The sequence below is a fragment of the Sciurus carolinensis genome, chromosome 8 (assembly GCF_902686445.1).
Source record: "Sciurus carolinensis chromosome 8, mSciCar1.2, whole genome shotgun sequence".
Taxonomy (NCBI): Eukaryota; Metazoa; Chordata; class Mammalia; order Rodentia; family Sciuridae; genus Sciurus; species Sciurus carolinensis.
In genome coordinates, this window is record NC_062220.1 from 128,956,111 (window position 1) to 128,970,731 (window position 14,621).

Here is a 14,621-nt window from a genome sequence, read left to right on the forward strand (position 1 = left end):
TCCAGAGACCCCTGAGCAAAACAGCATTGGGTCCCAACCAGGTACTTAACCCAAGCAGACAATCTGTTCAACAAATCAGCACCCCAAAACCGCGCTTAACACATTTTTCAACCACATTTCCTGACACCAAGACCTTGCCACCAGAGTCTGTCACTTTTCCGGCAAAGAAGTAGGGATGCAAAACAGGAGGGGGTTAAATTTGATTTTCCTACAGCAAGGAGGATTATGCGTGGCCCTAGGCGAAGAATGTTGCTTTTATGTTGACCATTCGGGAGTAGTTAAAGAATATGTGGTAAAGACAGAGAAGGACTAACAAAACGAAAGAAGGAACGGGAGGCACAACAGGACTGCTTAGAATCATGGTTCAATTCCTCCCCTTGGTTGACCACCTTGATTTCTACTTTACTGGGGCCGCTTATTATTTTATTCTTACTCCTAACCTTTGGCCCCTGCATTTTAAATAAGTTAATAGCTTTTGTTAAGGACCTTGTAAGCACTGTCCAACTGATGGTGCTAAGGCAACAATACGAGAGAGTACCGAACCCAGAGAATGGCTAAGCGCAATGCCCGAATGAGCATGATACCTCATTATGAACAAGGAAAGGGGGTAATGTTGAAAACAGGGTGACATCTGTGCAGCATCTTGTATAAACAAACCATTTCATGAACTGGCCTGTAAACCCCCCCACCCCAAGAAAGGGCGCACAAGCACTAAGGAATGAGGAACTATCTTAATCACCAGGATGCAGGCAGTTGCAACAGCGCCCTCAAGAGCCAATACAGGACACACAGGACATGCTGGGACCCCGGGCTTATCAAGGCTGTTAAGAGATCTCTGTCCGAGGAATGTGCAGCTGCCCGGAAACCTTACCTATCAAGGACGGGGGGCCTAGCCCCAACTCATCTCCTGCATAATTCACCCTTTCCCTCCTCCCTTCTTCCTCCAGGACTGTTCAGTTTTGGCTGGACCCCAGTTTTGGCTGGACCAAACCAAGAGGACAAATCTTCAGCTGTTCAAATGTTAACCAATAATGTACAGGTCCTTGTGTGTGAATGCTTGACAATCTCCCCCTCCGGGGCTGCTCCCCACTCAGCCATTGTAGTGGTCTGAGAGGCTGGAGCTTGCAATAAAACCTCGTTGTGTGTCTTGCATTACCCTGTGTGCACTTTGACTCTCTGGGGATCGGTGGATATTGGACCCCAACATGAGCCACTCTGCCAGGCTTTCCCACCCTTTTTGTTCTACAAATAGAACAATTTCATGAATTCAATCTAGTATGTGCCAGTCATTGTTCTAAAGCTTTATAAGTAACTAAACAGTCTGAAATTCCTCAACTATCCCATTAAGTAGATACAGTCATTACTCCCCTTTGGCAACTGGAATTCTCCTACGGAGAAGCCCAAGGTTCAGGCGGGAAAGTGCCGGAAACCTCCTAGGCCTCCACAAGGGTTTTAAAAGTTTGAGAAACAGAAGTGTAAAGTCATTAAGTGCCAAACAGAAATATTCGCCAGGTGTCCGAAACGCGGTCCCTCGGGGCGCAGCACAAGGTGCGTACTTCGTTGGAGGGCAGCTCCTCTGGGATCTGGGAGTAACTCATTCCAGCGCCGGAGGCATTAGTCTTCACATTGGTTCCCAGCAAAGGCGCGCAGGATTCCTTCCTCTCAACCAGTCTTGCTAGAGTGGGCGTGCCCTCTAGGAACAAAAGCATTCGGAGTGACTGCTGCTCTAGCCACTCAACGCCCAGCACAGGCCAGCGCCTCCAGGCAGAGCTGAACTTCCAATTGGTGAAGTCGCCTTAAAAGAGGCGGGATGAAGTTAAAGTCCCGGTCTCCTTTGGAGCTATCAACCAACCAATCAAGGCGTCTGGGAAAGACCTGAGGAGTTAGGTTGAGACGTGTGTAGCGTTCTGGGAGGCCCGAGGGCGGGGCGGGGAGCAGGCTGGGAGCTGCGGGGAGGGCAAACTTCCCGCGGGCGCGCGGAGCGAGGACGGTGACAGCCACGCGCGCGCGTGCGTGCCCTGCTACCGCGCGGCCCCGCGACCCCCGTAGGCAGCCGAGAGGCGCGCCGGGTCTGGCAGCCGCTGTCTAGGATTCCTGTCCCCGGGCGTGCCCGACGTCCCCGGCTCCACTCTCAGAGTGTCGGGCCTGGCCCGCCCCGTCGGCTCCTGTAGCGTCTCCTCCTTGCCGCCGTCCGGGCCTGCCCCGCAACTCCCCTTTTCTGCTCCTGGGGCAGGGTCCTCGCGGCCCATGCTGGCCGCTGGGGACCCACGCAGCCCAGATCGCTCTTGGGCCGGCCAGCCGGCCACCATGGTGGCCCTGAGGCCTGTGCGGCTCCTCCAGGGGGGCTAACAGGTCCAGAGCAGAGGCTTTGGGGCGCGAGGGTCCCGGGCCTGAGCCCCGCGCCATGGCCGGGGCCATCGCTTCCCGCATGAGCTTCAGCTCGCTCAAGAGGAAGCAGCCCAAGACGTTCACCGTGCGGATCGTCACCATGGACGCCGAGATGGAGTTCAATTGCGAGGTAACTGGCCAGTAGCCCCGACGGGCTGCGGCGAGGGGAGCCCCGCGGAGTCCCCGCATCCCGCACCCACCGGGGCGTCCTCGTCGCGGTGACAGTCGAGGTGGAGGCTTCAGCGATTCTATTTTATTCTCCTCTGGGCACAGATAGAGACGGAGAGAACCGGAAGGGGCCATCTAGGCCCAAATCCACAAGTTAAAGCTAATTACTGCTTTTTCACATGGAGCTCTGGGATTTAGCATTTCTAAGGGTTATTTTCATTCATTGTTATTGGAAGAGGCTGGAAGCTTCCGTGGTAGCGAATTCTGGCTTGCAGTGTCAGGTTTAAACTTAAACTGTAGGGAGTTTTTGTTTTACTTTCTAGATAATGTTGTTATATACCTCAGGTATTATAAAGTTAAATCTTCGTTATTGGAAAGTCTATACTGGCTTCCCTTTTCCAAACTGGAGGAAAAAAAAAAAAAGTTTTGTTTTGTTTTTGTACTGGAGATTTAACCCAGGGGCGCCTTACCGCTGAGCTACATCCCCAGACTTTTTAAAAATGTAGAAACAAGGTATCACTAAGTTGCTTAGGGCCTGACTAAATTGCTGAGGCTGGTCTTGAACTTTTGATCTTCCTGTCTCAGCCTATCAAGGCGTGCGCCACCATGCTTGGCAAAAAGACAAAACAAAACAGAAAAATCAACTCTTTAAGAGAGGGTCCTTAATACTTTCTATACAGTGTCCAGCCTGATGATAACAGCTATCACTTTTTTGAATACTTTATAAGTGTCAGGTACTCACACTTTTTTTTTTTTTTTAAATACTGGGACTTGACCCCAGTGGTGCTTAACCACTGAGTCATATACCCAGCCCTTTTTATTTTATTTTTTTTATTTTGAGACAGGGCCTAGCTACGTTGCTTAGGGCCTCACTAAGTTGCTGAGGTTGACTTTGTATTTGCCATCCTCCTGCCTCAGTCTCCTGAGCTGCTGGGATTACAGGTGTGTGCCACGAGGACATTCATACATTTAACCTTCACAATAACTCAGTGAGGCAGGAACCTCTAACATTGTGAAATACATATCTGGTCTGATTTCCTCCCAGCATACAACAACTAAAATCTTTGGAATCTCAAAGTGATAAGTGGCTTTTTGTATGGTAATGAATTGACTAGGTAGCTTCAGGATAGGAGCTGATCACAAGAAAGACTAAGGCATGATTAGAGGGTTGGAGCTTTTCAGCTCCACACCTAACCTGGAGGAGGGGAAAGGGGCTAAAGGTATATGGCCAAAGATTTAATCAATTATTCTTGTGTAATGAGACCTCCATAAAACTCCAAAAGAACAGGATTTAGAGAACTGCTAGATAACTGAAGATGTTGGGGATTCCTGAGAGGTGGTGTCCGAGGAAAGGTCATGAAAACTCTCTGAGCGTCTTCCAACAAGTCTTGCATCTTTTCATCTGTGGCCCTTAAAATATCCTTTATAATAAATAAGTAAACGTAAAGGTTTCCCAGAGATTGGTGAAGTGCATCCCAAAGAGAGGTGGTGGGAACTGTGATTTATGGCAGATTGGTCGGAAGCACAGGTAAAACATCTTGGTGCTTGTGATTGGCTGCTATGGGGGAGGCAGTCTATGGGACTGAGACCTCAACCTGTGGGATCTGAATTGCCTCTAGATAGATTGAGTTCTCTAGGTGGATCATATCAGAATTGAATTCAATTAGAGGACACCCAGCTGGTGTCTGCTGCAGAAAAGAATTGACTAATCGATTGGTTGCTGGTAGGGAAAAATTCTCACATACTTCTTTCTCTCTTTTTTATTGGTACTGGGGATTGAACCCAGGGTAGTTAACCACTGAGCTGTATCCCCAACCTTTTTTATTTTTTATATTGAGACAGGACCTCACTAAATTGCTGAGGCTGGCCTTCAAACTTGTGATTCTCCTGTCTCAGCCTCCTGAGTCACTGGAATTACAGGCGTGCACCACTGTGGCTGGCTCTTACATATTTCTTGGTGACCAGGGGTCACAGAAATCTTCTGTATTGATTGTTGGAGACATAGAAAAAACACTGGTATTTTCCCTATACTTATTGAATATCACAAAGATTTTGGATTTTTTTTTTTTTTTTCCGGATTGAACCCAGGGACACTTAGCCTCTGAGCCACATTTTTTATATTATATTTTGAAACAGGGTCTCTCTAAGTTTCTTAAGGCCTCACTAAGTTACTGAGACTGGCTCTGAACTCACAATCCTCCTGCCTCAACCTCCGAGCAGCTGGGATTACAGTTGTGGGATACCGCCTTGCAGATTTGGGGTTTTGGTCTAAGCTCTTAGTCAATACAGTATTCTCTCTCAAGTAATTTAAGTCCTTACTACTCAGTTTGGTTCAGGGACCAGTAGCATTGGCAGCAGTGACCTAAGTCAGGGGTTGGCAGACTTTTTCAGTATAGTAGGGCCACATAGTCAAAATTTTCAACTTTGCAGGCCACGTGATTTCTGCTGGATTTCTCAGCTCTTCAACTCTGCTGTTATACACAAAAGCAGCCTTAGACCTGATTTGAATTCTAGCATGATGGTATTATTCTTGCAAAACTGGTGAAAATTATTAACAACTATTTAAGCCCTTTGGAAATGTCTGAAGGTAAAACAGCAAATAATGATATATTTATTCAAGAAAAATGTATGAAAATTTGGTAAGGAGGGTGAGAAGCAGTGGATCAAGACTACTTCCTCCCTAGAACTTCAGTGTTTCTCATCCTAACCAGAGCTACTTGTTACTGAGACCAAGTACTGGGTGATTGCAACTCAGAGATGGGGCTCCCTTCTTCCACCTAGTCCCTATTTTTGGAACAGGGCAGGGCATACTGAAATAACTTCAACCCTAACTGCTTTTGCCTCTGTCCTGGATTGTGAGGAGGTGGTTCCACAGCAGGAAATGCAAACTGAGACCTTGAGCTACTGTGTCTCCATCTGTCCCCTTCCATGAAGCCCTTGGTCCTAGAGTCAGGGATACCACTCACAGAGAAGCTCGCCACGGTTCCCATCCCCATCCCCAGATCCCTGGCTCAGAGATTTTGGCTGAGGGCAGAAGCAGGCCTTAAAACAGAGAGCTCCTGATTGGGGTGCAGCTCACTGGTAGAGTGCCTGCAGGAAACCCTGGGTTCAATCCCTAGTACTAAAATCAAAACCAACCAACCAAACAAAAATGCAGATTGCTCTGAATCTTTTCCCAAAGGAAGTAACTTCATCCGCAAAGCAGCGTGGAGAAGTTTATGCCTCGGGCATTCTTGAGAAGGTGGGCAATTTTGATCAACTGCAAGCATCACAGGTGTGACAGGGCAGTGGGTGGAAGTCATCCAACAGGTGAATGTCTGGGTGGCAAATGGAGGGTGGCAAGTGGAAGAAAATGCAGTGGATGAAGGTGGTTTCCCCTGCACAAGAATTTCCAGATTGAAGGAGGGGCTAGAGAGGGAGGTTCAGTTGGAGTTTGGGGTGGATCTGGAGTACGTTACAGGTAAAAGAGGGCATAGGGCATAGGTAAGGATGAGCCATTGAGGCCTCAATTACTAAGTGGAGAGTTCTCAAGTGAGGCCCCTCCCCAGCCTGACTCCCTAATCCCTAGTGATTTATAGTTTAGTACAATTTATAGTTTAGTACAAATTATTCATATTTAACATGAACCCTTTCACTATATTTTATGCCCTAAGCACTAAGACACAACCAAAATGAAATTCCCCACACCAACCTCTTCCCTGATCCTCAAATGAACTTTCTAACCCCAAACCAACCAAAAACTTATCTTAAACTCAAACCCATCACCACCTTGAACACCACTCACTTTCTCCCTCACCACTGTTCACTTATCCTGACACCAACACCAATCATATATCTAAATCCAAAACCCTTATTCTAACTCTAATCCTAACCTTTAACCCTAACCTTCACCCTCACCTTCTTCCTCTGCCTCATCCCAACCCAACCTTGAACCTTAAAAAAAAGAAAGAAAACAATTGGGAGGAGATTTGTAAATTTAGTAATGATACAGCTTAGACAGTAGGTGTTCCAGTTTGTAGGAAATAATAAGAAAACAAGACAGATGGGAGGAGTCCTCCTGGGGTCAGAACAAATATCGAATATTGACCTCAGCAGGGTGAAGGTGGCGCATGCCTGTAATCCCAGCAGCTCGGGAGGCTGAGGGAGGAGGATCATGAGTTCAAAACCAGCCTCAGCAATTTATCAAGACCCTAAGCAACTTTAGAGACCATGTTTCTTAATAAAATACAAAACAGGGCTGGGGTTGTGACTCTGTGATTAAGCACCTATGGATTCAATCTCTGGTACCAAAAACAAAAACAAAAAAACCCGCAAACAGTTCCCATCAAACAACCATAGTTTGATAGGACTAATATACATAATAAGTTATGCCTCAGAGCATTGTTGAAAATAATAGACCAATAAGCCACAGTGCATGGAGTTCAGCTGAATGTAGTCATGGAAAGAGAAGAGAGCCCTACTAAAGCCATTGTCATCCCAAGGTGACTATGGGCATACCTAAAGCTACACCTCCCTGAGGACCTTAAGACTGTATGGGAGAAATAGATTTCATTAAATAATCCAGCCAGCCACTAAACAAATAGACAAGGAAATAATAAGGTCCAGAGAGCGTATTCCAGTCCCGGGAGTTGCTGCAGTATATTATCTGAAATGTCCAATTTCTAACCCCAAATTAGGAGCCATGCAAAGAAACAAGAAAGTAAGACACAGTGGAAAAAAACTGGCAATACAAATTGCCAGGCTGGGGTTGTGGCTCAGTGGTGGCGCACTTGCCAGCACGTGTGGGACCCCGGGTTCAATCCTCAGCACCACATTAAAAAAAAAAATAAATAAAGGTATTGTGTCTACCTACAACTAAAAAATAAATTTAAAAAATATTTCAAAAAGAAATTATGAGAATGAACAAAGGTTAGATTTAACAAACAAACAAAAAAAAGTTTCAAATAAGTCATTATAGTGCTGGACTCCATGGTGCATGTGTGTAATCCCAGCGGCTCCGGAGGCTAAGACAAGAGGATTACAAGTTTGAGACCAGCCTCAGCAATTTATCGAGGCCCTAAACAACTTAGTGATCCCCAGTACAGAAACAAACAAACAAAACCTCCCACAAGTTATTAAAGATATGTTCACAGGACTAAAGGGAAATGTGATGACAAAGTAAAGGAAGTTATGATTCTGTTGCATTGAATGGAGAATTATCAGTAGAAAGACAGGAATTTTAAAAGAGAGCCAGATGCCATAATTTTATCATTCTTTATGGCTGAGTAATATTCCCTTGTATATATATACCACAGTTTCTTTATCCATTCATCAATTGAAGGGCAGAGAAACAACATGTATCCCATTTGTTTATAATAATAAAAAAAAAAAAAAAAAAGAGGGCTGGGGTCGTGGCTCAGTGGTAGAGCGCTTGCCTAGCATGTGTGAGGCTCTGGGTTCAATTCTCAGCACCGCGTATAAATAAATGAATAAAATAAAGGCATGCTGCCCATCTACAACTACAAAAAAATTAAAAAAAAAAAAAAAAAAAAAAAAAAAGAAAGAAAGGAAAAAAAAAAAAAGAGCCAGATGAAAATTCTGGAGTTGAAAGTATAATAACTGGAATAGAAAATTCACTAGAGAAACTCACTAGTAGATTTGAACTTTTTGGCAAAAGAAAGAATTAGTGAATTTGAAAACAGGTTAGTAGAGATTATGCAAGCTGACATGTAGGGAAAAGAAAATAATGAGAACAAATGAACAGAACCTCTAGAAATGTGGGAGATCATTAAGCACACCAATGAATTCATAATGAGAGTAGCAGGAAAAGAGAAAGAAGCAGACAATATTTGAAAAAAAACTATGGCTGAAACTTGTCCAGTTTTTAAAATTTTTAATTTAATTTTTAATTTGTTCTTTTTAGTTATACATGACAGTAGAGTCTATTTTGACATATTTATACAAACATGGAGTTTATCTTATTCTAATTATTCTCCAGTTTTTAAAAAACAATGACCTATACATTCAGAAAGCTCCATGAACTCCAAGTAGGATAAATACAAAGAGATCCACAAAAAGACTCATCATAGTAAAAATGCTGAAAGTCAAAGAGAAGAAGAAAAACTTGAATGCATAAAGAGAAAAACAGACTCATTACTTAGAGGGGAGCCCAGGAAGTTTAATAGCTGACGGAAGAGAAAACCTGTCAACCAAGAATCATATGTGAAACTGAATATCAAGGAAAAGGACATTTCAAAATGAAGGTGAAATGAAGACTTCACAGATAAACAAAAACTGAGAGAATTTTTTTTGTTCAAAGACCTGCCTTACAAGAAATTTTAAAGGAAATTCTTTAGGCTGAAAGCAAATGACCTCAGACAGTAATTCAAATTCAAGGAAAAAATAGCATTGATAAGGGTAATCATTGTAATTATAAAATAATATAAATATATATTGTCCTTTCTCTTAAGTGGATTTAAGAAACAATTATATAACAAATGTCTATAATGGACTATTGGACTTATAACAGGTAGAAATGTAATATACACATAATATATTTGCCAATAACAAAAGAGGTGGGTGTGAGCAGAGATATAATGGACTAAGGAAATGATTATAGACAGATGGTGAGGCAATACCTATAACAATGAATTACTGGGTATGTAAATTCAATAGATATACTACGTACAACAAAAATACCCTCCAAAAGGGGAAAGGGAATGGAGTTATGCAGGAGTAATTTTTTTTTTTTTTTTTGTACCAGAGATTGAACCCAAGCATGCTTTACCACTGAGCTACCGTTCCAGTCCTTTTTATTATTTATTTTCGAGACAGGGTCTCACTAATTTTTTGAGGGTCTTGCTAAGTTACGGAAGCTGGCCTCAAACTTGTGATTTTCCTACCTCAGCCTCCCAAGCTTCTGGGATTACAGATGTTTGCCACAATGTCCAGCTAGGTGTAATGTTTTATATATTGCTGGAACTAAACTAGTGTCAATCTGAAGTTGATTCTTTTAAGTTGGGATTATATCTTAAACTCTAGAACAACTACAAAAAAAATCTAAAACTATAGTGAAATAATCATTAAAAATGTTAAAGATTTTATTAAAAATATTCATTTAAAGTAAGAGCAAGGAGTAAAGGAGGAATAGAGGAACAACAGCAAAAATGACATGAAACAGAAGAAATAAAATAGCAGTTGATGACAAATAATTAGATACTCGAAACAGACAGATTCCTTGAAAGAAATGAACTGCCAAAATTGACTCAGGATGAGAGATCAGGGGCTGGGGTTGTGGCTCATTGTAGAACACTTGGCTGGCACATGTGAGACACTGGGTTTGGTCCTCAGCACCACATAAAAAGAAGTAAATAAAATGAAGGTGTCGTGTCCATCTCCGACTAAAAAATAAAAAAAAAAATACTTATCCCCTAAATCAGGAATAAGACAAGAATATCGATTTTTTTTTTTTCCATCACTGGGAATCAAACCTAGGGTCTTGCACATGCTGGGTTTGTAGTTCAGTGGTAGAGCGCTTATCTAGCGCATGTGTGGCACTGTGTTCAGTTCTCAGCACTGCATATAAATAAATAAAATAAAGGTCCATCAACAACTGAAAAAAAAATAGGCCATCTGAATATACCAATAACAAATGAAGAATTTGAATTACTAACAAAAAAACTACCTACAAAGAAAATTCAGGGTCTTCCCTTTTAGAAACTCATCGGACTTGACCACTGACATTTACAAAACATTTCAGGAAGAAGTAGTACAATTTTTCACAAACTCTTTAAAAACATTGAATTGGAGAGAGCACTTCTCCAATAATTTTATTTATTTATTTATTTTTGGTATCAGGGATTGAATCCAGGGGTGCTTAACCACTGAGCCACATCCCTAGCCCCTTTTTAAAAAGTTATTTTGAGACAGAGTCTCAATAAGTTGCTTAGGGCCTTGCTAAGTTGCTGAAGCTGGCTTTGAACTTGCAATCCTCCCACGTCAGCCTCTTGAGTTGATGGGATTGCAGTTGTGTGCCACTGCCCAACTCAAATAATTTTATGAGACTGGCTTTACACTAGTATCCAAACCAGATAAGTACATCACAAGAAAACTATAGACCAAAATCTCTTAGGAATGTGGAAATAAAATCCTAAAAAACCAAAACAATAATAACAACAAAAACCTAGCAAACTTAATCCAGCAATGTATAAAAAGAGTTATATACCACAAATAAGTGGAATTTATTTCAGGACTAACATCAGAAAAATCAACATAAATGTAATGTATCGTATCAGTAGAATAAAAAATAAAAATCACACAATCATCACAGTAGACACAGTAAAAGCACTTGACAAAATCCATCATATTTTTCATCAAAATGTACTCAACAAACTAGGAATAGAAGGGAACTGAACCAGGACATTTAACCACGGAACCACACAGCCTTTTTATTTTTTGAGACAGGGTCTTGCCAAATTGCTTAGGGTCTTGCTAAGTTGCTGAAGCTAGCCTTGAACTTGCAATACTTCCACCTCAGCCTCCCAGTCACTGGGTTTACAGATGTGCACCACCATGCCCAGCAGAAGGGAATTTCTTTAACCTGATGAACAGTAGCAATGGCAAACCCACAGCTAACATCATACTTAATGATAAAAGATAGTGCTAGAGTCTAATACTCACATGTCTTAGGAATGCAATACATTTTGTATGTTCTTTTTCCTGTTTTTTAAGACTATATATGCTTATCCCCTAAATCAGGAATAAGACAAGAATATTGATTTTTTTTTTTTTCCATCACTGGGAATCAAACCTAGGGCCTTGCACATGCTAGGTAAGCCCTCTGTCACTGAACTATATCCCCAACCCAGGATACCTAGTCTTATCAGTTCTAGTCAACATTGTACTGGAGGTTTTAGCCAAGGCACTTAGGCAAGAAAACTCAATACATGGTACCCATACTGGAAAGGAAAAAGTAAAACTATTTGTGTTTGTAGATGACATGATGTTGTAGAAGGACCTCGAGGAATCCATGAAAAACTATTAAAACTATTTAGCAAGGTTGTGGGCTAAAAGAATCAATATGAAAAAAATCAGTTGTTAATTTTGTATACGTAGAATGAATAATCTGAAAGTGAAATTAAGAAAATTCCATTTACAATAACATCAAAAATACGAAATACGGGCTGGGGAGATAGCTCAGCTGGTAGAGTGCTTGCCTTGCAAGCACAAGGCCCTGAGTTCGATCCCCAGTACCGCCAAAAAAAAAAAAAAAAAAAAAAAAAAAAACGAAATACTTAGAAAACAATTTTAACAAAAGAAGTGCAAAACTTATCTTTTAAAACTATAAAAATTTTTTTTTCTTTTTTGATCCTGAGTATTGAACCCAGGACTTCACACATGTTAGGCAAACACTGTATCACTGAGCTACATTCCAGCACTTTTTATTTTATTTTGAGACAGGTTCTCAGTAAGTTGCCTAGCCTGGCTTCCAATTTGGGATCTTTCTTCTTCTGCCTCCCAAGTAACTGGGATTTCAGTCATGCTTCAGTGCTAGGTTGGTAGTATTCTTATAATTTATCTACACATTCAATGGAATATCTTTTAAAAATTGACAAGACAATTCTAAAATTTATATGGAATTTCACAGAACCCAGAGTAGCTAAAAAGCAATCTTGAAACAGAACAAAGCAGGAAGTCTCATATTTTCCAACTCCAAAATTTACCACAAAATTACCATAATCAAGACAGGGTGGTACTCATGTAAGGATAGGCATATAGATTAATAGAACACAATTGAGAATCCAGAAATAAATCCATTGATCTGTCATCAACTGATTCTTGCCAAGGGTGCTAAGACCATACTGTGGGGGAAAGCATAATCTTGTCAATAAATGGTACTGAAACCACAGAATAGCCACCTGGAAAAGAATGAAATTAAACCCTTATGCCATATACAAAAAATTAACTCATAATGAGTCAAAGATCTGAAAGACGGCTAAAACTATAAAACTCTTAGAAGAAAACATAGGGATAGGGACTGGGTATGTGGCTCAGTGGAAGAGCACTTGCCTAGCATGTGTGAGGCACTGGGTTCGAATCTCAGCACCATATAAAAATAAAATAAAGGTATTGTGTCTATATCAAACTAAAAAAAAAATTAAAAAAAAGAAAGAAATCAGGGATACATCTTTATGTCCTTGAATTAGGCATACATATTTTAGATATGACAGCATAAGCATGAGCAATATAAGAAAAAAACAGACAAACTGGACTTGGGCAAAATTAAAGACTTTGTACTTCAATGGCCACTATTAAATAAGAAAATATAGTAGCAAATTATGTTTCATCTAAAACATACAAAGCATTCTTTAGCATGCATGAGCCCTGGGTTCAATTTCCAGTAGCTTCAAGAAATTAAAAAAAAAAAAGCTTACAACTTAATATTATTTAATAATAAAAGACGAAAATAACCCAATTTAAAAATGGTTAGGGTATCTGAATACACAGTTCTTCAAGGAAGATATACAGCCAATTAAATACAGGAAAAGATGCTTTATATATAGGAAAATGGAAATCAAAAACACAATGAGAACTTTACCATCATAGAACCAGCCACTGAAATGTTTGGAATGAAAAAAATCATATAGTGTTGACCAGAATGTAGAGAAGTAACCACTTTGGAAAACAGTCTGGCAGTTCTTCATTTAAACATAGTGTTACTGTCTAACCTGTCGCTCATAGATATCTACCCAAGAAAAATGACATGCCTACATGCCTACAGAGAAACTTGTGCATGTACAGTAGCATTAGTCACAATAGCCAAAAGGTGGAAACAACTCAGATGTCCATCAACTGATGAGTGGATACATAAAATGTGGCATATCAATACAATGGAATATTACTTGGCAATAAAATAAAATGAAGCACCAATACATACTACAACATGGACGGACCTTGAAAACATGCTCATTAAAAGAAACCAGTCACAAAAGAATGATTTCATGTATGATTCCTTTCATATGCAAATCTAGAATAGGGATATTTGTAGAGACAGACTGTAGCTTAGTGGTTGCTCAGGGCTGAGAAGAGTGGATGGGGGCATAGCAGTCATAGCTAAAAGCTAGGAGTTTTCCTTTTGAGGTTACAAAAATGTTCTTAAATTGGCTGGTGATGGTTGCACAACTCTGTAGTTATGCTAACAACGTTGAATTGTACAATTTAAGTAGGTGAAATTTAAGGGTATGTGAATCATATCTCAATAAAACTATTTTAATAATGCAACCTTAGACAAAATGTAAACAATGACTATCACTATATTCAAATACAACTCAATGGACACAAATTTGAATTTCATGTAATTTTCACATGATGAAATATTTTGGGTTTTTAAAACCACTTTTTATATTAACCATTTTTATATGTTTATATATAAAATATAAAAATCGTTCTTAGCTCTCAGACTGCACAAAGGTAGGTTTTTGCCCTATACATGGACTTTGAAATAAGACAGACCTAGGCTTGAATTCTTGCTATACTATTTCCTTGGACATGATGCTTAAGCTTTCTGGACCTCAGTTTCCACATCAATAAAATGGGACTAATTGTATTGACCCTGAACATTTGTGATAAGGGGTTTTGGAATACTTAGTGCCTGGCAGAAAGGAGGAATTAAAAGGGACTATAATTTCTTTCATACGTGGAACTAGAGAGGAAAAGAAAGGGGGAGCTCAGTAGAGGGAAGGGAGCAAGGGGTGAGAGTAGGGAGGGAGAGGGAATGTGCTGGGGAGTGATACTGGGCAGATTATAGTGTTAAATTGTGTGCATGTATGAATATATAACAACAAATCCCATCATAATGTAATAACTGTAATGCACAATTTAAAAAATGTGAAGTGGGGAGGAAGGGACTATAATCAGCCTAAAGTAGGAGACTTGGGTCACCTTGGGTACTTAACTGTTGTGATTTGTCAGGTTTTTGCATCCCCCTGAACTGCAAATTCTAGTGGAAACACCCATTTGTAAATGTTGTTAGAATATTTTGTTAAAAGCAATAGTATTTTGATTTATGATGATAGAGGGAACTCGGA

General features: G+C 40.7%; 1 protein-coding gene across 6 annotated transcripts in view; it reads left to right on the forward strand.

Annotated features, from left to right (window-relative positions):
* Positions 1-1,923: 1,923 nt before the first annotated feature.
* The window catches only part of Nf2 (NF2, moesin-ezrin-radixin like (MERLIN) tumor suppressor), an 83,938-nt gene continuing 71,240 nt past the window's right edge, over positions 1,924-14,621 (forward strand). For all 6 annotated transcript variants that reach the window (XR_007109785.1, XR_007109784.1, XM_047560799.1 and 3 more), the window contains exon 1: positions 1,924-2,518. Coding sequence is in view for 4 of the 6 variants with exons in the window: in XM_047560799.1 (XP_047416755.1) it covers positions 2,405-2,518 (114 nt within the window). In the remaining 2 variants the exon portion in view is untranslated. The remainder of the gene's footprint in view (positions 2,519-14,621) is intronic.